Source organism: Sminthopsis crassicaudata, chromosome 3 (genome assembly GCF_048593235.1).
Source record: "Sminthopsis crassicaudata isolate SCR6 chromosome 3, ASM4859323v1, whole genome shotgun sequence".
Classification (NCBI taxonomy): Eukaryota; Metazoa; Chordata; class Mammalia; order Dasyuromorphia; family Dasyuridae; genus Sminthopsis; species Sminthopsis crassicaudata.
In genome coordinates, this window is record NC_133619.1 from 337,270,620 (window position 1) to 337,297,308 (window position 26,689).

Sequence of the window (26,689 nt, forward strand, 5' to 3'; positions counted from 1 at the left end):
TCATCCAATCAGTTCCATTCAAGCCTCATGGAGGAGCTGATGCTTCAGCTAAGCTTTGAAGGAATCACAGGAGTCTAAGAGGTTAAGATAAAGAGGGAATTAACTCTAGGCATGGGAATAGCCTGTATAAAGCATGATATATTAAAGATTTGCTAGCCATAACTTCTGAGTAATTAATCATTTTATGAATCATGCTAGCAGATAATTAATAAAGGGTAGATTACATTCTAGAATGCCAAAGACTTCTCATGAACCCAACATTCATATGTCCTTGGAAGAGTGGGTATTCCTAAGGGTGAAAATTAATTTTGATTGGTTAACAAGTAATAAGAGAATGAATATTATAATGAGAGGTGTGGAAGATGTGACTGATCACTCAGTCTTGCTCAAAGAGACTTATCTATACCCATATCATCTCATTGAGGATAATCTAGACAGAGAGGAAATTCACTTATACCCAGACCTGAGTAAAACCCAATGGGTCAGAATCCATCAATTCACCTAAACTAAAATTTCTTTATCTTTTGAACAGATCTGAGTTTTCCTAGTGGGAATTGTTTGCCCAAGATTTCATCTCTTTATCATGCTTGCCCTTCAAAGACTGATTGAATAGCCTCGAGGAGATAAGGAAATAGAGTATAATTATTTTTGAGAATCTTAGTCCTAATTCAATACTTAGTTATTAATATGAGAGCAAAAAAATAATTTCTCTTTAAAGAGAGTATAGGGTCCTAGATTTAGACATGGAAGTCTTAAACTCAATGTTTCCAAAGCATGCTTCCTTAGTCCTCCCCCTTCCTTTCCACTCCCACCCATCTAAAAAGCTTCCTTATTCTCAAGAGCACTACCATCCTCCCAGACACCTTGGCTCTTACAAGCCATCCTCAACTTCCTACTCTCTCATCCCTCCCTGCCCCAGCCAATCTGTTTGCCAAGTCCTAGCAAATTATCTTCTTTCTTCTGACAGTTGTCATCACCTTGGTGTGAACCCTCCTCATCTCCCACCTAGACTACTATACTAACTTGCTTTGGGGTAACCTCCTCTCATTTCTCTTTTCACCCTAGTCCATCCTCCTTTTGGTTGGCCAAGTGCAGGTCTGACACTCACCCTCTTACTCAGAACAATCGAGTGGATCCCTGATCACCTCTAGAATCAAATGTAAAATACTCTTCACAATACCCTTTGGATACTGACCCCTTTTCAATCTTTGTAATTTTATAGTCAGGGGCATACGGGGCATTCAGGGAAGATGGTGAGGACTGGTGTGAGGGCTTGTCAAGCCTTTTTTAGAGCTACTCATCCATCTTTAGTATCTCAACTTCATCCAACTCTGGCTTGTGGCTCCAAGAAACTATAGTATGAGCAGTGGCCATACCCCAGCAATACCACTTTTAAAAATGAATTAATTTAATTAATTTTTACAAGAAGTTTTATGCATAAGTAATTTTCCAGCATTGACAATTGCAAAACCTTTTGTTTCAACTTTTCCCCTCCTTTCCTCCACTCCTTCCCCCAGATGGCAGGTTGACCAATACATGTTAAATATGTTAAAGTATAAGTTAAATACAATATATGTATACATGTCCATACAGTTATTTTCCAGCAATACCATTTTGGCAGATGAGCTAAACCAGGTAACCTCAAACCCATCAATGAATTATAGGGTTGTCCACCCAATGCCTATGAAAAATTCTCCCAATATAATATGTCAATTTGTTCCAATGGCTAGGAAGGCAGCTTAAGAAGGCATTTATGGTGGAACACTTAGAATTTGGTCAGATATTGAAGATGCCAAAGTTATCCACTGCATCCTGAGCCATTGTCAATCATCCTGATTTTTTTCTTGTCACTGTACTTTCATGACTCTGGAAGAGACAGTGAGACTGATGACTTTTCATAGTTCTACTTCATTTAAGTTCAATTCACCCACGTGTCAAGACATCACCTTGTGATGCCATTGGACCTCTTCTAAGTGAAGAACGAACTGTTGTGCCACAGTCTCCTTGAGCTGTTCTGCCTCAGTTTCCCTGCACTACTTTCCCTTATTGTCCTGACTGAGTTTCCCTTAATTGTTCTATCTCAGTTTCCTTACTGTTCTGCCTCAGTCCCTTAAGTTGTAAAACCCCCCTGGTTCAGTAAGACTGAGGACCATTTGCTCCAAGGTTATAAATTGTCAATGGGAGATGAGGAGCAGATCAGACTTTCTGGCTCCTAGCTCCCTCTGCTTTCAAAGAATTTGTAACACTGTCCCTCTAAGAGATAAGGTCATCCCAGATACTTCAATTAATATCCTTACTTCTGTTTCCCGACTTTGGTTTTCAGTAAGAGTTTATTGCTTTTCCCATTCTGACAGAACCAAACGGTTCTAACTTTTCCCGCTCTTGTTCTTTTCTTTGTCTGAAAAGCTATAAAGGGTTTTTCATTCCCCCATTCATCACTGGGTACTTTGAGACGAGAGTCCTGTCCAGTCAATTAAACTCTCCAATTAATAAATTATTAAAAACTCTCTAATCTCTATCTTGCCTCAGTTTCTCCGGCATTACATTTTGGAGGCCCCAGTGAGATAATAGAGACTGACGACGGCATTAGAGATTAGAGATTACAGACCTCTTGGTCATCAAGGCCTGGGGCGGCTCAGGATCTGAGTCTATTCTTAGAAAAATCAGCCCTCTGGATTTCTCCAGAGTCTCTGGGAAAAGAAGCAGCTCTTCAGCCGTGGACACGCCTTCAGATCCATTGATTGATTAGGCTTGGGCGAGTAAGTTTTGTCTTGTTTTAGACACCTGGCCTGCCTGTTCTGTGTGGTTATGCTATAGCATCTGTAAGCTCAGAATAATAATATGCCGACGGGCATCGAAATTCTGAGCAGGGCATCATTCTGGGACGCTGGAATTTATCCTCTGGGTTTTTTTCTGTCTTTTATGTTAATGCTGTGACTGCAGTCTGTGTGAGTTTTGTTCTGTGTTCCGTGTGATATAAGTTCTATGTTCTATGTGATTTTTCTGTTTTGTTAATGTAAGAGCTCTTTTAAGTTTTAGGAACTGTTAATCTTTTAAGTTTTAAGTTTTAAGAATTGTGATTGAGAAATTTGGCAATTGGATATAAAGGACAGAAAGGTTAGACTATTCTGTCAGAAACAGCAATTGTTCAAAGATAGGAGTTTTCCTCTGGTGGTATAGACTTATATCTGTTAACTCAGCCACATTATCATGGGGAACTCTGCTTCAAAAACAAAAACTCCACTTGAATGTCTTCTTAGTCATTTTTCTGAGACATTTAAACATCATGATTATGGAATATTGGGAAAAAAGGTTAAACTGAAACTGTTTTGCCAGGAGTGGCCTTCTTTTGGGGTAGGATGGCCCCTTGAGGGCTCCTTTGATAGGGAAATAGCTTGGGCGGTGCACCGAGTAGTCACAGGTGAGCCTGGCTATCCAGATCAGTACCCTTATATTGATGTTTGGCTGCAAGTTGTCTCTTACCCCATGCCTGGCTGAGGGCTGTGGCCATGACAAATGGTATTCGAGTTTTGGTCCCACAGTCCCTGAGGACAGTCAAGGAAAGTCTCAAACTGCCAGCAAATTGCCTACAGGATTCTCCGGAAGATCCCTTAGATAATCCCCTTCCCCCATCTTATTTGGGTTCAGGTTTGTATCCTGCTTTGCCTGGAAATCCTGAACCTGGCCTTTCACCACCTGGGCCTTTATCCCCTTCTCTTCCTCTGCCGCCCTCTTCCCCTGCCTTTGTTTCTTCTCCTGCCTCTGTTTCTTCCTCTGCCTCCGGTTCTTTTCTTGCCGGCACACTGGGGCTTGGTATGGCCAGTACAGAAGTGCTGACTCCGGCCCCTTTGCCGACTCCCCCCCATTTCTCCGCCTGGCTCTCTGCAGCCTCTGTCTCTCGCCTTCCTGTACTAGAGGTGGAGTTGAATGCAATACTTCGGGATCTGTCCAGCCAACCCTAGTTCTCCCCAAACCTGTTCTGCCTCTAAGGGAGATGAGGGGGGCAGAAGGAGTTCCATTCTTAAAAGCGTTTCTTTTCTCTCTCAAACTCTGGGACGTGTATGAGTTTTGTGGAGTTTTGAGTTAAAGGTTTTGAAGGACAAAGCAAAGAGGAATGCAGGTTTGCATTAAGAAATGAGAAGGTGGAGCCAAGATGGCGGAGAAGAAACACACGACTCAGTGAACGTCCTCACTCCCTCACAACCAATTAGATAAATTAAGTCTCAAAATTAGCTCAGGACTGATAGATACCACAAGGACTGGAAGCACGACTTACCAGCTGAAGAGAATCTGGAGTTTCAACAGGAAAGGTCAGTTCTCAGGGGAGGAATAAGAAAGACCAGCACAGACGGTGGGGTAGGGGCACACTGCGCCCATTGCGCTGGGAGGGGCTCTGGGATCAGAGAAGCCACTGAGGTAAAGGAATCTGGCACAGGCTGTTAGCTCTTCTCTGCTAATTATTTAGCAGTTCAGAAGAGAAAGCCAAAATATTTTAAAACTCAGATTAGATTCCCCCCCCCCACCCTGGGGGTGACTCAGCAGAGAATCAGCACCAGGGGGTGTGGCCTCAGCTCCCTCCTGAGAATAGTTAAGAGACTGACAAGTGGGTGGATACGGCCCAAGGCAACACACACTGCCTAACTTAGCTGGAGGGAGTGGAACTCAGCTCCAGGAAGTCCCAGAGAAGCGGAACCTTTGAACTAGGGACCGCGGTTTCTGGCAGACACTTCCAGTTTGAGCGCAGGGGCTTCTCACGTCACCTGCTGCAGACACCCACTCCCCACCCGGACACATAGCCTGGGCTTCCTGCAGTCTTCACTATTCTACGCCCTGGAAGCACAGCAGTGCTAATCACCTCTGAGGCACTTCCAGGGAGGGGGTGGGGAACTCTCTCCCAGAGCTCTCTCTTAGCTCGGGCGCAGGAGCCGCTGCATCCATCCGGTCTGGGAGGAAGCTGGTAAAGAAGTAAATAATTTCCTACCCCAGGGACAGACCCCAAAAGATTTTTTTAAGTATGAGCAAAAAAGCTAGAAAAACTATAGATTCCTTCTACACAGAGAAAGAGCGGGTATCCAACCCCGAGGAAGTTAACAGCAAAGATTCAGAAGATAACAACCTAAAGGGGAACGATTCCTGCCCCCCATCACATAACTCTCTCCTAGAAGAAGCTCTTAAAAAATTGAGGGAGATCGAAGAAAAATGGGGAAAGGAAAGAGAAGTTATGATAGAGAATAACAATGTCCTGAAATTGGAGTTGGAAAAAATAAAGAATTCACAGGAGATGCAGGGAAACAAAATTAGTGAATTAGAAAAGGTTAAAAAAACACAGGAAAGTAGGATTTCTGAATTGGAAAAGATAAAAAAGTCTCAAGAAAATAGAATTTCTGAATTGGAAAAAGAAAATAATTCTCAAAAAAAAAATTAGGGAAATGGAAAAAAATTCAATAGAGCAAAATAACTCATTTAAAAACGAAATTGGGCATTTACAAAAAGAACTAAAAACTGTGAAAGAAGAAAATAACTCCTTAAAAGTCAGGATGGAACAAATAGAAATGACTGATTCACAGAGAACCCAAGAATCAGTCAAACAAAACAAAAAAAATGAGAAGCTGGAGAACAACGTCAAATACTTACTGGGAAAATCTATAGACCTGGAAAATAGATCTAGGAGAGATAATCTGCGGATTATTGGACTTCCAGAAAACTATGACCAAAAAAAGAGCCTAGATTCTATTTTACAGGAAATTATCAAAGAGAACTGTCCAGAGATAATAGAAACAGAAGGGAAAGTAGATGTGGAAAGAATTCATCGAACTCCTTCTGAAATAGACCCTAAAAAAAGAACACCACGGAATATTGTGGCTAAGCTGCAGAATTACCACACAAAGGAGAAAATCCTGCAAGCAGCTAGAAAAAAACAATTTAAATACCAAGGTGCCACAATAAGGGTCACCCAAGATCTGGCTGCCTCCACATTAAAAGATAGAAGGGCCTGGAACCTGATATTCCGAAAGGCAAAAGATCAAGGACTGCAACCAAGAATGAACTACCCAGCTAAGTTTAGCATCTTTTTCCATGGAAGAAGATGGTCATTCAATGAAACAGAGGAATTCTATATGTTTCTAAGAAAAAAACCAGACTTAAACAAAAAATTTGATCTACATCCACAAGACTGAAGAGAAACAGAAAAAGGTACACAGAACCCTTGAGAACTGTAACTCTGTTGTGGGTATATAAAAAATACTCAAGGATAATTTGATTTTACTGATATAAAAGAAAAAAAGGGAGGTGTAGTAAAGGGAAGGAGGTCGGTTCAGAAAAAGGGGAAGGAGTGATAAAAAGAGGGAAACTACATCCCAGGAAGAGACATAGAAAATACACCATATCTGAGGGAACTTAGTGAGGGGGAGAATCATTGTGTGAATCTTACTCTCATCAGAAGAGGCTCAAAGAGTAAATAATTAACATATTTGTTTTTCAGAGAATTTTCTCTCACCTCATTAAAAGGGGGGAGAGGAAAAGGGAAAAGGAAAAGGAGAATAAGTGAAGGGACTTGGAGGGAGGGGGGAGGGATCCAAAAAAAAAGAGGGAGGGTTGTGCGGCACAAGGGGGGTCTGTAAATTAAATATCGGGGAGGGGGATCAGGGGGGTCAAGGGAAAAAAGCATAAGCTGGGGATAATACGATGGCAGGAAATACAGAATTAGTAATTTTAACTGTAAATGTAAATGGGATGAACGATCCCATCAAACGGAGACGGATAGTAGATTGGATCAAAAAGCAGAACCCTACAATATGTTGCCTACAGGAAACACACTTAAAGCAGGGAGATACATACAGAGTAAAGGTAAAAGGTTGGAACAGAGCCTATTATGCTTCAGGTAAAGCCAAAAAAGCAGGGGTAGCTATCCTTATCTCAGATCAAGCAAAAGCAGAAGTAGATCTTGTTAAAAAAGATAAGGAAGGAAACTATATCCTGCTGAAAGGTAGCATAAATAATGAAGCCATATCAATACTAAACATATATGCACCAAGTGGTATAGCATCTAACTTTCTAAAGGAAAAGTTAGGAGAACTGCAAGAAGAAATAGACAGTAAAACTATAATAGTGGGAGATCTCAACCTTGCACTCTCAGATTTAGACAAATCAAACCACAAAACAAACAAGAAAGAAATTAAAAAAGTAAATAGAACATTAGAAAAACTAGGTATGATAGACCTTTGGAGAAAACTGAATGGCAATAGGAAGGAATATACTTTCTTCTCAGCAGTTCATGGATCCTATACAAAAATTGACCATATACTAGGACATAAAGATCTCAAAATTAAATGTAGGAAGGCAGAAATAATAAATGCCTTCTTCTCAGATCACAATGCAATAAAAGCTACATTCAGTAAAAAGTTAGGGGTAAATAGACCAAAAAGTAATTGGAAACTGAATAATCTCATCTTAAAGAATGACTGGGTGAAAGAGCAAATTATAGAAACAATTAATAATTTCACCCAAGATAATGATAATGATGAGACATCATATCAAAATCTTTGGGATGCAGCTAAAGCAGTAATAAGGGGAAATTTTATATCTTTAGAGGCTTATTTGAAGAAAATTGAGAAAGAGAAGATTAACGAATTGGGCTTACAACTTAAAAGGCTAGAAAAAGACCAAATTATAAACCCCCAACCAAAAATTAAACTTGAAATACAAAAATTAAAAGGAGAAATCAATAATATTGAAAGTAAAAAAACTATTGAATTAATAAATAAAACCAAGAGTTGGTTTTATGAAAAAGCCAATAAAATAGATAAACCTTTGGTAAATTTGATCAAAAAAAAGAAAGAGGAAAATCAAATTGATAGTCTTACAAATGAAAAGGGGGATCTTTCCACCAATGAAGAGGAAATTAGAGAAATAATAAGGAGTTACTTTGCCCAACTTTATGCCAATAAATTTGATAACTTAAGTGAAATGGATGACTTCCTCCAAAAATATAGGCTCCCTAGATTAACAGAGGAGGAGATAAATTGCTTAAATAGTCCCATTTCAGAAAAAGAAATAGAACAAGCTATTAATCAACTCCCCAGGAAAAAATCCCCAGGGCCAGATGGATTCACATGTGAATTCTACCAAACATTTAAAGAACAATTAGCCCCAATGTTATATAAATTATTTGAAAAAATAGGGGATGAAGGAGTCCTACCAAATTCCTTTTATGACACAGACATGGTACTGATACCTAAACCTGGTAGATCGAAAACTGAGAAAGAAAATTATAGACCAATCTCCTTAATGAATATTGATGCTAAAATCTTAAATAAGATATTAGCAAAAAGACTTCAGAAAATCATCTCCAAGATAATACACTATGATCAAGTAGGATTTATTCCAGGAATGCAGGGCTGGTTTAATATTAGGAAAACTATTAATATAATTGACCATAGTAATAATCAAATTAATAAGAACCATATGATCATCTCAATAGATGCAGAAAAAGCATTTGACAAAATCCAACATCCATTCCTACTAAAAACTCTTGAGAGTATAGGAATAAATGGATTATTCCTTAGAATAATCAGGAGTATATATTTAAGACCATCAGTAAGCATAATATGCAATAGAAATAAACTGCAACCTTTCCCAGTAAGATCAGGAGTGAAACAAGGTTGCCCACTATCACCATTACTATTCAATATAGTACTAGAAACGCTAGCCTCGGCAATAAGAGCCGAGAAAGAGATTCAAGGAATTAGAGTAGGAAATGAGGAAATTAAACTATCACTTTTTGCAGATGACATGATGGTATACTTAGAGAACCCCAAAGACTCTGCTAAAAAGCTACTAGAAATAATTCAAAATTTCAGCAAAGTGGCAGGATACAAAATAAATCCACATAAATCCTCGGCATTTTTATATATCACTAACAAAATGCAACAGCAAGAGATACAAAGAGAAATTCCATTCCAAACAAATGTTGAGAGTATAAAATATTTGAGAATCCATCTACCAAAGAAAAGTCAGGAATTATATGAGAAAAATTACAAAACACTTGCCACAAAAATAAAATCAGATTTAAATAATTGGAAAGACATTCAGTGCTCTTGGATAGGCCGAGCGAATATAATAAAGATGACAATACTCCCCAAACTAATCTATTTATTTAGTGCTATACCAATCAGACTCCCAAGAAACTATTTTAATGACCTAGAAAAAATAACAACAAAATTCATATGGAAGAATAAAAGGTCAAGAATTGCAAGGGAACTAATGAAAAAAAACTCAGAGGAAGGTGGTCTAAGTGTACCTGATCTAAAGCTATATTATATAGCAGCAGTCACCAAAACCATTTGGTATTGGCTACGAAATAGACCAGTAGATCAGTGGAACAGATTAGATACAAAGGACAAAAAAGGGTACATCTATAGCAATCTAATCTTTGACAAACCCAAAGATTCCAACATTAGGGATAAAAATTCATTATTCGGAAAAAACTGTTGGGAAAACTGGAAATTAGTATGGCAGAAATTAGATATGGATCCACACTTAACACCATATACCAAGATAAGATCAAAATGGGTCCATGATTTAGGCATAAAGAGGGAGATAATAAATAGATTAGAGGAACAGAGGATAATCTACCTCTCAGACTTGTGGAGGAGGAAGGAATTTATGACCAGAGGAGAACTAGAGATCATTATTGATCACAAAATAGAAGATTTTGATTACATCAAACTAAAAAGTTTCTGTACAAATAATACTAATGCAAACAAGATTAGAAGGGAAGTAACAAATTGGGAAAATATTTTTAAAAACAAAGGTTCTGACAAAGGTCTCATTTCCAAAATATATAGAGAACTGACCATAATTTATAAGAAACCGAACCATTCTCCAATTAATAAATGGTCAAAGGATATGAACAGACAATTCTCAGAGGAAGAAATTGAAACTATATCCACTCACATGAAAGAGTGTTCCAAATCACTACTGATCAGAGAAATGCAAATTAAGACCACTCTGAGATACCACTACACACCTGTCAGATTGGCTAAGATGACAGGAACAAATAATGATAAATGTTGGAGGGGATGTGGGGAAATTGGGACACTAATACATTGCTGGTGGAGTTGTGAAAGAGTCCAGCCATTCTGGAGAGCAATCTGGAATTATGCCCAAAAAGTTATCAAACTGTGCATACCCTTTGACCCAGCAGCGCTACTACTGGGATTATATCCCAAAGAAATACTAAAGAGCGGAAAGAAACATATATGTGCCAAAATGTTTGTGGCAGCTCTTTTTGTTGTAGCTAGAAACTGGAAGATGAATGGATGTCCATCAGTTGGAGAATGGTTGGGTAAATTGTGGTATATGAAGGTTATGGAATATTACTGCTCTGTAAGAAATGACCAGCAGGAGGAATACAGAGAGGCCTGGAGAGACTTAAATCAACTGATGCTGAGTGAAATGAGCAGAACCAGAAGATCACTATACACTTCAACAACAATACTGTATGAGGATGTATTCTGATGGAAGTGGAAATCTTCAACATAAAGAAGATCCAACTCACTTCCAGTTGATCAATGATGGACAGAAATAACTATACCCAGAGAAGGAACACTGGGAAGCGAATGTAAATTGTTAGCACTAATATCTGTCTGCCCAGGTTGCATGTACCTTCGGATTCTAATGTTTATTGTGCAACAAGAAAATGATATTCACACACATGTATTGTACTTAGACTATATTGTAACACATGTAAAATGTATGGTATTGCCTGTCGTCGGGGGGAGGGAATAGAGGGAGGGAGGGCAATTTGGAAAAATGAATACAAGGGATAATATTATAAAATATATATATAATTAAAAAAAAAAGAAATGAGAAGGTATCGGAAATGTATTTGGGAAGAAGAAGGAAAAGGTGGGGGGAGGGAGGAATGGGATTCTTTGTTCTATTCACTCCCCCCACCCCCACTGATTTATTTTAACAGTGGAACCTCTAGGAAAGTGATTGAAGGTTGTTTAAGGTATATTACAAGAAGGAAAGAGGAAAGTTTTTAATGGAAGGATGGAAAAAAAAAAGAGAGAGAATTTTTTTTGAATGGGGGAAGGGTGACCACATGGAATACTTTTCTATCTTCTCCTCCCCCCCAAAGGTGTTTCCTGCTGTTTTTTTTCAAACGGTGACTTAAAGAGAAAGACTCAAGTTTAGGTTAATTGATTGAATATTTGTTTCTTGATACAAAATGGGTTTTATTGTTTGAGGAATATGGTCATAAATGTGATCCATTTAATTGCTATTTTAAGAAAGATTATATTGGGTCATCCTGAGATTATTTAAAGAGCCTCAAAAATAATAGTTTTTCTTTGTCTTTTTGAAAAAGTTTCTGTTAAGGACAATATGCAGTTTGGGGTATTTTTCTATGTATTGGGTATTTTAAAAGCAAACTGATAATTGTTTAAGTTGTGAACTTATTGAGACAAAATAAAAAGGGAGGCCAGGAAAGCTGTATTGGGACCTGGAGGAGGATCTGTAGAAGAGCATCGTGCTCAGATTGAAGCCAGTTTTCCCTCTGAAAGACCTTCCTGGGACCCCAACTCCCAGCAGGGTGGTGCTGGGCTCTCTGCTTATCACAGATACCTTCTCCAGGGTCTTAAAGCTGCAGCCAGAAAGCCTGACATGACCAAGATTTCTGAAGTTACTCAGGGTGCAGAAGAATCCCCGGGAGCATTTATAGAAAGGTTGTATGAAGCTTACCGAACTTGTAGCACAATTGACCCAGAAGCTCCCGAGAACTATAGATCTGTGAAGTTAGTCAATCTGCTCCAGACATATGCAGAAAATTACAGAAGCAGGAAGGTTTTGAGGGCATGAATATCTCTCAACTAGTCGAGATAGCTCTGAAAGTCTCTAATACTTGAGACACATCAGGTAAAGAGTGTGCCAAGGCAGTAGTGGCAGCCATGAGAGAAGCAAACAATTTCCCTGGGAGTATTTCCCAGCCCCGTGGGCGGCAGTCATTGGGCTCAGACCAGTGTGCCTATTGTAAGAAAACAGGGCACTGGAAGAGAGAATGCCCAAACCGAAATCGTCCCAGGAATGTCCTTGCTCTAGAAGGGACAGGCTGAGGCGGCCCTGGTTCTCTTTCTCTCTCTCTAGACCCCCGAGAACCTAGGGTATGCTTACAAATTGGGGGTCAGCCTGTTGAGCTCCTGGTGGATACTGGAGCTACATACTCCGCTTTAACAAAACCTTTGGGTCCATTATCTCCGAGATCTACCTCTATACAAGGGGCTACTGGTAAAATTGTTTCTTATCCCTGGATTACTGAGCCATCTAGGACGTGGCACAGTAACCCACTCGTTCCTGGTTATGCCAGACTGCCCAGACCCATTGCTTGGTAGGGACTTGCTTCGAAAACTTCAGGCATCTCCTTTTCTGAAGACCAGGCTTCTCTAACCTTAAGTCCTCCTAGTCCGAAACATCTTCTTAAAGCTCTCCAATTTGAACATATCTTAGTGGCTTCCCCTGCTGCGTCGCCCTGTCCTGCTCACTCCCCTCTTCTTTCTCAGCTGCAAGCTGATTTCCCTCAGGTGTGGGCAGAAAATAACTCTCCAGGTCTGGCTGCTCATCATGCACCGGTGGTGGTGCAGCTTTTGGCTACTGCCTCTCCTATTTCTGTTAAGCCGTATCCTATGTCTAGGGAAGCGCTCCTAGGTATTTCTGTTCACATTAACCGATTGAGAGAAGCTGGTATCTTAGTAGCCTGTAAGTCTCCTTGGAATACCCCTTTGTTTCCAGTTGAGAAACCTGGGTCTTCGGACTATCGCCCTGTTCAGGATCTTAGGGAAGTTAACAAAAGGGTTGAAACTATTCACCCCACTGTTCAGAATCTGTATGCTTTACTCAGCTTGTTACCTCCTACACATTCCGCATATACTGTTTTAGATCTAAAGGATACTTTCTTTTCCATACCCCTTGCGCCTGTCAGTCAACCTCTCTTTGCTTTTCAATGGATAGATCCCCAAGGGGAATTCTCAGGTCAGCTTACTTGGACTCGACTGCCTCAGGGCTTTAAAAATTCTCCTACACTGTTTGGAGAAGCTCTCCATCTGGACCTCCAGCCCTTCCACAAGGAGCATTCTTATTGCTCCCTGGTCCAATATGTAGACTACCTTCTCCTTGCAGCCCCTGATGAGTCTCTTTGCTTGAGGGCATCCCGTGCCCTTTTGGGACTCCTTCAATCCTTAGGTTACAGGATCTCGGCTAAAAAGGCTCAATTCTGTCTTCTTGAAGTGTCTTATTTGGGGTATGTTCTCAAGTTTGGACAACGATCCCTGTCTTCTGAAAGTATCCAGGCTATCCTGTCTATTCCAGTCCCCACTACTAAGAAACAGGTTTGAGAATTTTTGGGAACAGCTGGATATTGTCGCCTATGGATTCCTTCCCTTGCTGAGATAGCAAAACCTCTTTATTCTGTCACAGCTGGACAGGGTCCCCTTGTGTGGGGCTCTGAGGAGCAAGCTGCCTTTGATTGTCTCAGGACCGCCCTTACCAAGGCCCCTGCCCTAGCTCTTCCCGATATCACAAAGCCCTTTCATCTTTTTGTGGCGGAAGCTACATGTATTGTGAAGGGTGTTTTGACTCAAACTCTTGGGCCCTGGCGATGGCCTGTTGCATATCTCTCTAAACGTTTGGATTCGGTAGCAGCTGGGTGGCCCCCCTGTCTTAGGGCCATAGCAACGACTGCCCTCCTGGTAAAGGAAGCTGACAAGCTTTCCTTGGGCCAGTCTCTTTCTGTTTCAGCCCCTCACTCTGTGGAGGCTTTGCTCAGGTCTGCCCCTGACAGGTGGCTCTCTAACGCTCGCATTACTCACTATCAGGCCCTGCTTCTCGACCACCCCCGCCTCCCTTTCTCTAACTCGTCTGCCCTGAACCCTGCCACCTTGCTCCCAGATCCTAGTTCTGACCCGGTCCCCGTGCATGACCGCTTCCAGCTCCTTGAGGAGTCTCAGTCAGTAAAGCCTGATCTTTCTGACGTCCCGCTGAAAAACCCTGACCTGATCCCTTTTACTGACGGGAGCAGTTTTGTTGTGAGGGACACACGTGTTTCTGGGACAGCAGTGATGGATTATCCTTCTCTCTCTCCCCTTTGGTCTTCTTTCCTCCCCTCTGGGTCATCTGCCCAGAAAGCAGAAATCGTGGCTTTAACTCAAGCCTTGTGCATAGCAAAAGAAAAATCAGCTAATATCTATACTGACAGCTGCTATGCCTTTGCAACAGCTCATGTCCATGCCTCTCTTTACAAAGAAAGGGGCCTGTTGACATCCGCTGGGAGGGAAACTAAGAATAAGGCAGAGATACTTTCCCTGCTAGATTCTATCTGGTTCCCCTTCTCTGTTTCTATTATTCACTGCTCAGCTCACCAAACTGGTGAGACAATGGAAGCAGTGGAGAATCGGACTGCGGATGCAGCAGCTCGCCAAGCCGCCATCTCCTCCCCCACCTCTTCCTTGCCTTTGGCAATCGCTCCCCTTCCTCCGGTACCTGCATACTCCCCTTCAGAGGATTCTTTGGCTTCTCAGAGGGGAGGTCAGAGGGAGGGAGCTTGGTGGTACATAGAGGACAAGATTTTTATTCCACAAGCATAAAGCAGAATGCTGGTGAAGGATTTGCATGATTTCACTCATTTGGGTGAAAAGAAAATGCATCAGTTATTGAGCAGATATTATATAAAGGATGTTAGCCAATTGATCAGAAGTTACATTCATAGGTGTAACACTTGAGCTAGAGTAAATATGCAAAGAATTAAGGTAGCCCATGTGGGAATCAGGCTTAAGGGACACATCCCTGGGGAAAGATGGGAAGTAGATTATACTGAGGTACAGCCATCAACAGCTGGGTACAAATACCTGCTAGTTTTTCAGGTTGGACAGAAGCCTTCCCCACCCGAAATGAACCACCTCTCACAGTGGTCAAAAAGATACTAAATGAGTTACTGCCCCGCTTTGGTCTTCCAGTGGCCATAGGGTCTGATAAGGGCCTGCCTTTGTTGCCAAAATATCACAAGGCATAAGCAAGGCCCTGGGCATCGATTGGAAGCTCCACTGTGCTTACCGACCTCAGAGCTCTGGACAGGTAGAGAGAATGAATAAAACACTAAAAGAATACCTTACAAAGCTCGTCTTAGAGACTCAGAGCTCTTGGGTCCCGCTCCTGCCATTTGCACTACTGAGGAGTAGATGCACTCCCAACAGAATGGGTTTAACTCCGTTTGAAATTCTGTTTGGGAGGCCACCTCCGATTTTACCCGTGGCCAGGGAACATATAATGGCTGAAGTTTCTAACTCCTCCCTTATCAAGTTTCTACAGGCCTCACACAGGTTTCACACCTCGTATGAGAAGCCCTTCCAGTTCCCTTCTCTGAACAAGCGCATCCGTTCCAGCCTGGTGATGCAGTCCTGATAAAGACATTTTCTACCTCCCGCCTGAAACCCAGGTGGAAAGGACCTTATCCTGTGATTCTCACCACGCCCACAGCTGTTAAAGTTGAATCAGTCCCCGCCTGGATTCACCACAGCCGAGTGAAACCCACGGTCACCACAGAGTGGAAAACAAGATTGGTGACGACCCCCTGAAACTGAGACTGATCCGTTCCTCCGGTCCTTGATTTCCCCCAAAGACTCTGGGTGGGAAACCCTGGGAAGATTAATCCTTGTATTTACTCTGTTATTTTGTGAGTGCCTAAATTGTCTGTATATCCCCCCTAAGGGCTCCTTTCCCCTTTCTCCGTTTCTAGTCTGGAAGTGCTATTATGGGATTTTTCTTAATTCTCTTCCTCCTTCCTTTGTTTTCCAAAGCTCTGGGAAACCCTCACGCCCAAAGCCCAGATGGACAATGACCGTTAGAGACCTTGCAGGAGGTCCCTCCTTTTCTGCACCTACTACTCAGGCTCAGAACCCTCGATGACAGTAGATCCCTCCCTGGCTCCCTGCTTCTACTTCAAGGTTCCTACAGACCCCCGCTCCGACTTCGCCCTGGTGTTGGGTGGTGCTCACTCCCAGGAGATGACTCCTTTAGGATGACCATCCAAACCTTTGACCAGCAGACCCAGACCACAATGGAACCCCCCCCCCCCCCCCCGCATTATCCTAATGATCCAGGAACCGTCCCACCAGAAGTGGGAACAGTCCCGAACTCTCACCCTTTGTTCCCGAGCAGGAAGCACGTTCGAATTCAGCCACTACCTCCTAGTTCAGCGTAAAGATCCGCCCCCATCTAAGCCCGTGGGACCTCTGACTGCTTTACTAGTCCCACCTAGGACACCAGTCCTGGCTGATCCTTTTCTGCCTCCACCATCCTTAGCTCCACAGACCCCTGCTCTGACCCAAAGTCCTATTATTCCTGACCCCTTAGTCCCAGTTGACAGACCCCCTGAATCCTTGGTTCTCACTCTATGCTTGATTTGTTGCCCATAGTGCACTCCTTTTGAACTCCACAAATCCCCAGCTGGGCCATGATTGCTGGCTCTGCTTTAACTCTGAACCCCCTTATTTTGTGGGGATTGCCCTGACAGACTCCGTTCCTGGAACCACTTCTCAGTCTGACTGTACCTGGGAGCAGCCTAAAATCACTCTTGGGAGTCTCCAAGGTATAGGAACCTGCTTGGTGGCTGCTTCCATGAGTCTTTCTGACCCTCTCCTCCAGTTCTGTAACCCCAGGTCTTTGATTAATATTTCAGCTTCCTCATCAGATGTTGCAGTTAGGTATCAAGCCCCTGAAGGTTCATGGTTTGCCTGCAGGGATGGCCTGACCAGGTGGGCTTATTCTGCCCCTCTCCTCAGAAGGCCAGACTCGTTCTGTGTCCTGATAGCGGTATTCCCCAGCCTGGCTGTCCTTCCAGGAGGGGACGGATGGAGCCACTTCTGGTCCCAATCTTCCCCCATGGAGACAATCAGACAGAAACGGGCTCTGCCGTTCCTTCCCCTCTTAGTGGGGTCGGGCTGGCAGGCACACACACACATACACACACACACACACACACACACACACACACACATTCAATAAATTTAAGTGCTTCTTTATCACCTCCAGGACCAAAGATAAAAATACTGTGTCATTCAAAGTCTTTAATAAGCGTTACCTCTGTATCACTCTCCTCAATTTTTTCTTTTTATATTCAACATCTCTGTCACACTTTCTCCTTGCTGCTCCATAGAGGAGACACTACATATCCCATCTTTGGGCATTTTCACTGCATGTCTCCAGTACCTAGACTACTCTCTCTGCTAATCTCTACTTCCAGGCTTTCTTCAAGTCCTAAATAAAATTCCATCTTCTACAAAGATCCACCCTCCAAAAAGTCTAGTGCCTTCCCTCTGTTAATTATTTCCAATTTTTCTGCAAATAGCTTGTTTGTATATAATTGCTTGCACATTGCCTCCTGCATTAAACTGGAGGCCTCCCTAAGGACAAGGATTATCTTTTTTCTTTGTCTAGGATTTGGCACAATGCCTGACACATAGTAGGCATTTAATGGATATCTATTGATTGATTAACACTGCTTCTTAGAGTAATAGAGGTAGTGTCAGTTATTAAAAGTGTAAGGTGATGCTACTGATTATGCACAATCTCTGTCACAATTTTTATATGTCTCACATTAAGCTCTCATAAACTCCAAGAGTCTGGGCCTGAATCTTAGCTATGTTTTCTACATAGTTATCAGAGTTCAAAGAAACCCAAGAAAGCAAGTAGTGTCCAATTCTTTCACTTTCTAATTGAAGAAACTAAGACTTTGAGAGGAGGGGTGATTGGTCAAAAGTCACATAAATAAGACTAATCTTTGAACTCAGATTCAACTCTAAATGTGGTGCTTTTTTACTATAATCTACAGCTTCTCCTGGCCTCTAGCATTCTGCATAACCATATGTACTCAGTTTCTCTTTGTTGGACTGAATTGTGCAAGATTGCTATAAAGATCCATGTGCCACCCTTGGTGCTGATGTCATAGTTCACTGAAACCTAGAGGGAATCACATACCATCTACATTATCCAAGACGGTGCTGTGTTTCACAAAAGCAACATCTCCTTTATTCTCAGCCAGGCATCTACAAAAGATGAAAAGCAAGTGAGCATTAAGATTCTCTTTCTTGAAGAGAATCTTTTCCAGAATCAAACAATTTTCTATTATAGAAGTGTGGACTTTAAAGCTGGAAGGGCCCTTGGAGGTCTTTGAGTCTAATCTCCTCATTTTCCAAATAACAAAACTGAGGTCCAGGAACTTTGAGCAAACAAAAGCAAGATTCCAACCCAAATCCATTGACCCAGGAACCAGTGATTAGTGATTAATTATGGAACAAAAAGAAGTCAATGCTTTAGTCACCATAATCCATTTTGGTCAATCATAACTTATTCAAGATACTACTGATGATACCAAGTAAAATGAAATAGTAAAAACATTTAAATTTCTATTATCAGAGCACTTTCCCCCAAATAAATCTAACAGCATTATGAACCATTTAATGAGAACAGTGGAATTGCTTCTCATCAACAAGTGTTTAAAAATTTGGAAAGATTTTAATTCAAAAGCCTCTTTGTGAGATGACTCACAGAAATTTCCACTTCCTCATCTTATGTAAGTCACTATGAGGGTAAAGGAGGGTGAGGTGGGAGAGAAAATTGAGAAGGAAGGTGAAAATATTTCCATTCATCACATTTTGGCTTTCAGATTTGGAGTTTTACCTTTAAATGTTCTCCTTTACCTCTTAATCATTCATAAAATTAGCTATGGAACTATATTTTAAAATGTGGAAACAATACCTGCAGAGCATCAGGATGACTAAAAGCAAAAACAAATTGGAGACAGCCATTTCCATATTTACATGACTTCTCTATTTGGGATTTGATACCAAAACTAGATTTGAACTTTGTTTCATATTTTTGTTTATTAATAGTTTTGTTTCCTTGTCTCTGTAGACACCTTCATGTTATCCAATTGTTCATAATGGGCCAAAGTATATAATGTTAGTAACAACAATATACTTAATACCATCCACAGTATTAGTCAAAAGAAGAATTCTGAACTAAGGATAGAGGCGATCACAAAAGATAAAACGGGTATTTCCTGTTAAGTAACTTTGAAAATCTTTTGCCTAAACACAATCAGTATAACTAGGATAAGGGAAGAGGTCAATGGGATGAAAAAAAGTAGTCTTTGCATTTAATATCACTGACATGGCTCTGATATCCAATATTTAGAGGGAACTAATATACATATATAAAACCAAAACCCATTGCCCATTGAATAAGTAGTCAAAGAACCTGAACAGATATTCCTCAGAAGAATTGCAAACCATTTTTAACTACTTCAGATTTCTCTAAATCAATTTGCAGAGACCTTAAAACAAATAAAAGCAAACGAAATACTTCTGAGGCTTCACTTCTAATGCAGGAAATTGGTAAAAATATCCAAAGATCAGAATAGACAATATTGGAGGAGTGATGGGGAAATGAGCACACTGATTTATTGTTGATGGAGCTGTGAATTTGTTCCATTCTTCAAAGAAAATTACTAAAATGTTCTTGTCCTTTGACCCAAAGAGTCTACTACTCTTAGTAGATAAAGAATAAAATGGAACTTCCAAAGGATCTATATATACTAACATACCATAGTAGCTCTAGAGGCTCTTATCTTCTTGGTGGATTAAAATTGAAAAAAGTCTTTCCTTCTGTTGGGTAATGGTTAAACAAATTATAGGATCTGAAAGTGATGGAATATTCACATCCATAAGAAATAATAAAATGGGACTTCCGGCCAAGATGGCGGCGTGGAGGCAGACAGCTGCTTGAGCTCCTCGTTTTCTCTCAGAACTTACTTCATGACAAGCCTCAGACTTAATGCTTGACCCAGAAAGAAATCCACAAATAATCACCAAGAGGAGACATCCTTGAAAGTCGCCAGAAAAGGTCTGTGTTTGCTCGGGGGAGGGTCAGTCAGACTGGGCGCAGACTGAGGACAGGCAGCCAGAGCGAGACAGGCAGCTCACACAGCTCAGACCGGAGGGGGAGGGGTGTGATCTCTGCCGTTTCTGAGAAAAGACTTTTCCCCCAGTGTGGATGCTCCGTCTTGGCAGCAAGCCAGGAGCAGCGGAGAGGGTGTAAACACCGGAGGTGAAGATTGAAACCCCAGAAAGCCAGCATCTCTCAGAGCCCGGCCAGCCCCAACCCCCACCTGGACTGACTCGGTGCGTTCTCAGAGCCTCAGAGCACAGACTCAGTACAGTCATTGCTGTTCTGTTAGTGGCTCTCTGCTGCCCTACCCCCAGTCTGTAGAGGAAGCCCATTAATACCATCCAGCCCCATCCCCCCCAAAACAGACCAATTGTTTCTCTTGTCAGTTTGTTTTTACAGGAATGGGTTTGGTTGTATATCAGACCCATGGGAATGTTCCAACCAGCACTTCTGCCTACTGCTGTGTGGCAGGATTTCTTGTGTTTCAGTGAATTCCATGAGAGATCAGTACCTGACCTAACAACAGCCACAGCCTAATAACCTTGAAAATAACAGACACAAAAAAGCAATAGTTAGCATTATGAGCCATTCCAGAAAGGGCCATTTGATGCCACTAGACCAAACTTACTTCATGCCTTGGGGAAAACAGATATATAAATGTCCTCAGACTTATAGGAACCAGAGCATTGGAAGAACCTCAGTCTTTTACTTAATTTCTCATGACCAGAAAGTTATCCATACTACAACAAACTCAGCAAGTAGTCATCCAGACTATTCTCAAAAGACTTTCAATTAAAGAGAATCCTATTATTTCCTAAGGAAATCTCTCCCATTAACTATTTGCATTCAGTCATTTATCAGTAATATCTGACTCTTTGTGACCCCATTTGGGGTTTTCTTGGCAGGGACACTAGAGTAGCTTGAGTTTCCTTCTCCAGTTTATTTTACAGATGGAGAAACTGAGGTAATCAGAGTGAAGTGACATGCCCAGGGTAACACAACGATTAAGTTGTCTGGCTGGACTTGAACTCAGGAAGATGGACCCAGTGATCTATCCTGTGCCACCTGGCTAACCCTTCCATCGCTGGGCTTACCAATTCAGACTCACCCTGAGCAGGTTTATTCACACAGTCCTTCCCATGACTCTGTCCATCCTTAGGTGCTGAAAAAATAAAGAAGCCAATGGAATGAATCTTCCATCTGCATTCACGAAATATCAGGTCTTCTTAAGCATGAGTGCTTATACCACTACAATGTCATTCCATTCCATTCCATTAAGGAGAATCCATTCCATTCTATTCAGGAGAATCTTTGATTCTCCACAGTTTGGAATAACATGAAAAATGAAAATTCATTCCTATTCAGCTAACTTTGCTTCCATTTTGATCCCAGCCTTAGAGTGTTTTCTTTTTCTTTGTGCTTTTTGATCACTTCAGGGTTTATTAGAACCGTTGCATACCAGAAACAAGATATAGCATATGAACCTTTGTTATATATTTTTATATAGTATTTGACCTTTGCTATGTATGATATATATATGTATACATATATATATATATATATATATATATATATATATATATATATATATATATCATACATTGCAAAGGAAAAAAAAAGAGAAGGAGCTAACCTGAGCTCTATCAACTATCTCAGGGCTATAAATGTTTAAATGATTATTAGTGAGTCTAATTTATCCCTTTGCTATTTCCCACCTTTCTTCTGCTGCCCTAGTGAGAGCTCTGCATAAAATCTTTTGTTCAGAGCCTAGAGAGAGTCAAACTAAAGGAGAAATATTCCCTCTACTTACTGTAGCTTTCTGCTAGGACAGGCACCAAACCACACTTGCCAGCAATGTAAACATATCCTCCATCAGTACTCATGGCATCAGCTTCCCCTTTCTGTGGAGGCAAAGTAAATCATTACAAAAACATTGTTTCACGGAGCCTAGGAGCCCTTCATCACGCCTGCCATCATATACACTTAGTGACAGGGTGATTGACTAGGGAGAAGGATGGGAAGTGTAGGAACTTAGGTAGAGTTTCATATGAGAAAATTACCTTGAATATCAACCTCATATAGCAGACCACAACTTTTAAAGTTATTTCTAAGGCTTCTGGCATCATAAACTTAGAGCTGGAAGTGATTTCCAAGGTATTCTAATTCAACCCCCTCATTTTATAAAAAAGGAAGAAACTCGACAGTCTAGGATCCAGTACAGGAGACATAAAACACATGGTTTCAAAATATTACATTTTATAAGTACAAAGCTTTTACTACAGGAAAATCCCACTCTCTCTAACATGGGAAAGGGGGGGGGGGATTTCTTCTATACTAAGTGAAGGTACACAGAGAAGGGTACAATTCTGTAGTGGGCAATAACACGTCTTTATGTGCACATAACAATGAAAAAAACATAATTTCATTGAGGCAGGGAGTGAATTTTCCTGATGTTATCTACAAAGTACAAATTCTTTGACTCATCTCTGTCCTTATCACCACGCTAATAACACACTAGGGATGTCTAAGGAGACCCAGGCTTTTTTCTCAAGCACAGATTCCCAGGAGCACCCAAAAGCATTCACATATTAGTCTGTGACTATACTGAGTTCCTGGTCATGCAGGAAGGGACTCAAGTTGAGTGGCACAAAATGGACTGTCTAAATAAGGGCAGCCATACACTTTGCTCATGGGAAGTTGGTCTTTAATGTAATTCCCTAACAGAGTAGCTCAGATACAGAAGAAATACTGTGATTATTATCATTTTTTATCATCTTCCTTCTGTGGAAGGAAATTCCTACTTTGAATTAAAAGAGTTTAGAATTAGATGTTACTTTCAATATGACCTATACCAAACTTTCCATTTTCCAAGCAAGGAAACTAAGTTCCAGTGAGCCAACAATGTTTTCAGTCACACAATTGATAGAACTATTAAACAGGATTCTGATTCTCCTGGGTTAAAGAGCCCCAAAACACTGATGCTGTACTAAAATGGGAGCACCTACCATTATCTTGACAATGCAATCTTCAGAGTTTTCTCCTACTGCACATTCAATGACTCCTCTACTGAACACACTCCATTCATAACATTTTATCTTTTCATCATCATTTACTGTGCACCACGTCACCTTCTTGTCCCCTGAGGGATGAATCTTGTCTAGGTCATGACCTGGAAAAGAAGTCAAGAGTTTAAACCATTAATCTATCTTTAAAATGCACTATGCAAAAGCCTGAGCTATGACCAGTGAAAGAAGAAATGGCTTTCTGAAGGTTTGATCTTTTGAGTTTATTATGTATGGTAATACATTACAAAGTACATACAAACAAAGACCAGCGTCCTCAACTTAGGTCTGGGCCCTGAAAGCAAGGGTAGTTAGACATTTATACATTAAAAACAATTATTTAAATAAAGGCAATTAATCAGAAGGAAACAATACAACATTGAGTCACCTAATTGGATGAAAGAGTAGAGATTTTCTAACTTGGGAGGAAAAGCACAAACAGGTACAATTCTTGAAATCAAACTTGCTCCCTGTGTCTAAATAATCAGCACGGCAACAGTAACTGATTGATATGGAGCCAGTTTTCAGAGAAGAATTGCTTGAGATGTACAATTGTAAGAACTCTTACAGTTAGTTAATAAGAGAATCAGAATATAAGAAACAACACTGAATCACAGATCTAGACCTGAAAGAGCTCTCAGAGGCCATCTACTCCAACCCCTTCATTTTATAGAGGAATAAATGGAAGCAGAGAAAGTTTACACGACTTGGCCTAAGGTTCTGCAGGTAGCAAGCACTGTTTTTAACCTAGATGCTTCAACCCTAGAACAGACCATTTTTCATTTCCATTTCCACTCTCCCTATAGCTCGGATGTACTTTCCTTAAGTGTAATTAATAAGTATTAACTGTGCATATCAGATACATTCATATATACATATAAGATTTCCAAGATTCCTCCTGATTCCTCCTATTCCTGAAATTCTTTGATATATAATCGGATTCTCAAATGTATTATATGTATATATAAATATATATAATATATATAAATATAGATATGAATAATGTTTGATTCAAATATATGATTTCTAGGGTCTCTTCCCCTGACATTCCTTGATTCTGTACTTCCCTATTGATATCAACCAGGCATTGTGCTAGAGATTATGGATATTTAAAAAACAAAAGTAAAATATTCCAGAAGTTCACTTTCTAAATACTTTCTTTTCTTCTTTTATCTTTTTTTTTTCCTTTTTTGGCTGAGGCAACTGGGGTTAAATGACTTGCCCAGGGTCACATAGCTAGGGAGTGTTAAGTGTCCAGGCCATATTTGAACTCAGGTTCCCCTGACTTCAGGACTGGCACTCTATCCACTCCTCCACCTAGCTGCCCCCTAAATAATTACTAATTAACTGATTTGACCTGGCCTTTCAAGGACTTCCCTACAGGATTTTAGAGTGTCATTTTCCTTTGATGGCCTCTGTTTTTCATGTCTTTAAAATGAGGGAAACAAATATATGATCTCTAAGGCCTTTTATATCCTTGAAATTCCCTGACTATGATTAAGATTCTCAAACTTATGACATTTATATGATTGAGATCTTTCAAATATGTGATTCAAATATATGACTACGAAGGTCTCTTCTATCCCTGACAGTCCCTGATTCTGTACTTCCCTAGTGATATCAGCTAGAAACTATGACGGGTAGGAAGATTTTCTGAGTTGCTGCACTGAGGATCATAGATATGATTGGAGAGAGGCATTCTGAAAACTTTAGTAATAATACTGAATATAATGTAGAACTTCTGTATGTAGTTCTTAAAATGTTTGCCCCCTGTCCTTCATCAGAACTAACTCTATAAAGCTCATTGGCTCAGATGGCAAATAGAACCATCTGGCCTAACAATCTACAGGAGACTAGTACAAGAAAGCAATTTAACTCCTCCGAATTTGTTTCTCCATCTTGCCAAAGATTTTGAAGAAGGATCGGATGCCTGGAAGCATTATAATGTCTTACAATGACTGCAACTGAGTTAGAATCATAGACCCATATGCTAATAATTTACTGCTTGGGCCCCCACTCCCCATCTCTGAAATGGACCAGAGTCTGCTTACCTTTCATAGGCTTGATGGCCTGGATGAATTTGTATCCTAGGTACAATTCATAGTCCATTTTTGGAGGTACTCTCAGAAGTCTATTAGCAGTGTCCTTAAATAGCAAGTCTTTTCCATGTTGGGAAGCAAATAGATTGAATTTCTCTGATTTGCCCTTGCCAAAATGTTCCTATTCAAGGGAAAAAGAAAACCATGAATGAAAATTGCTAACAAGGGAAGAGGTAACTCAGTGTGTGGCCCTTTTTGCCGTATTCCTTCATGAGTTCAGTAATCTAACCTGTTTCCATACTTTTAATTACCATCTCTGTGCTTCACCAATCCCTTTATTCTGTCCTAATCCCTCTCGAGCTCCAATCTGTTTCTTTCCTCACCAACCACCTATTAGAAAGTTCTACAAACACCCAAAACAGATCTCATGATCTTGTCCCATACTCACATTTTTCTACTAAATGTTTCTATTTTAGTCCAGGCCTTCACCATCCTTCCATTTACTCAGGTTCACAATTTTGGAGTTTTCTTTAACTCCTTACTTTCCTCGTTCCCCAACTTTTACAATCTATGCCGAACCTTTCCTATATGCATGCTCTTCTTTCGTCTCCATTTAGACCCCACTACCACTACCTTATTTCAGTCCCTAGCTTTGCCCCTGTACCATAGCAATAGCTTCCTAACTGGTCTCCCTGCCCTATTTCTTTTTCCTCTTCTCTCCAACATATCCTTCACATAGTTGGCAAAGTGATATTGCTAAAGCCCAGTGTTGACAGTGTTATTTCTCCCTTGCTCAAGAAGCTCCAGCAGTTTCTATCATCACCAGAATCAAAATATAAACTCTGTTACTTAAAGGCTTTCACATACTTCCAACCTACCTTTCCATTTTATTTTACACATTACTCTTTTTCACACAGTCTATTGTTTAGACTGGTCTTGCTATTGCAAATACAGAACACAGATCTTCCATCACCAAGTCCACTTTACATAGAATTCACTCTCTCTCCATCTCTGCCTCTTTGAATAACTTGGTGCCTTTAAGATTCAGCTCCAGTGCCACCCCCTCTACATAAAATTTAATCTGGCCTCCTCAACTGCTATTTATCTCCCCCATATACTACTGTTCTGTGATTTTCAGTCCCCTGGAGGAACTGATTATATGCTGTAATCCATTTATATTTTACCTCTTTCAGAACATCCTAACCATCTCTACCAATACCAGGTTTGTTGTGTAATCAGAGATTCCATCTTCTATATTTCATAATCTTGTCTATTTTGTAGATCCCTATTAATCTCCCAGTTTATCCATCTCCATTTATCTTCTCTAAGACTTTCATTTAATTGTATTCCAAAGCATAATGTACCCTTCTTAGGATTACCAGGTGAGAACTCAGGTCGTCTGGACAGTGACAAGGTGAGAACTCAGGTTGACTTGACAGCTCTCTGGCTCAGACCTTTGCTTCGGGCCTTTAAAGGGAATTTATACCTTAGGAATTCTAAGAGTTGCAAGTTCATTGATGGAAGTATTTCTCCATGTCCCGTTGAGTCCTTACTCGCCCATTCTCTGGGAGAATAAAAGGAGGGCAGTAT

General features: G+C 40.7%; 2 protein-coding genes across 2 annotated transcripts in view; both read right to left on the reverse strand.

Moving 5' to 3' along the window:
- Positions 1–26,689, reverse strand: part of LOC141562092 (serotransferrin-like) — an 80,315-nt gene that overhangs the window by 11,357 nt on the left and 42,269 nt on the right. Inside the window, exon 13 of the mRNA XM_074302105.1 lies at positions 18,028–18,095. Coding sequence (XP_074158206.1) covers positions 18,028–18,095 — 68 coding nt within the window. The remainder of the gene's footprint in view (positions 1–18,027; positions 18,096–26,689) is intronic.
- On the reverse strand, positions 19,150–25,297 carry LOC141559651 (serotransferrin-like). Its single transcript, XM_074297414.1, has 5 exons — positions 25,112–25,297; positions 23,004–23,167; positions 21,809–21,899; positions 21,093–21,160; positions 19,150–19,158 (listed from the first exon to the last, which is right to left on the reverse strand). The coding sequence occupies exons 1-5, from the start codon at positions 25,167–25,169 to the stop codon at positions 19,150–19,152; spliced, it is 390 nt and encodes a 129-aa protein (XP_074153515.1). The 5' UTR covers positions 25,170–25,297.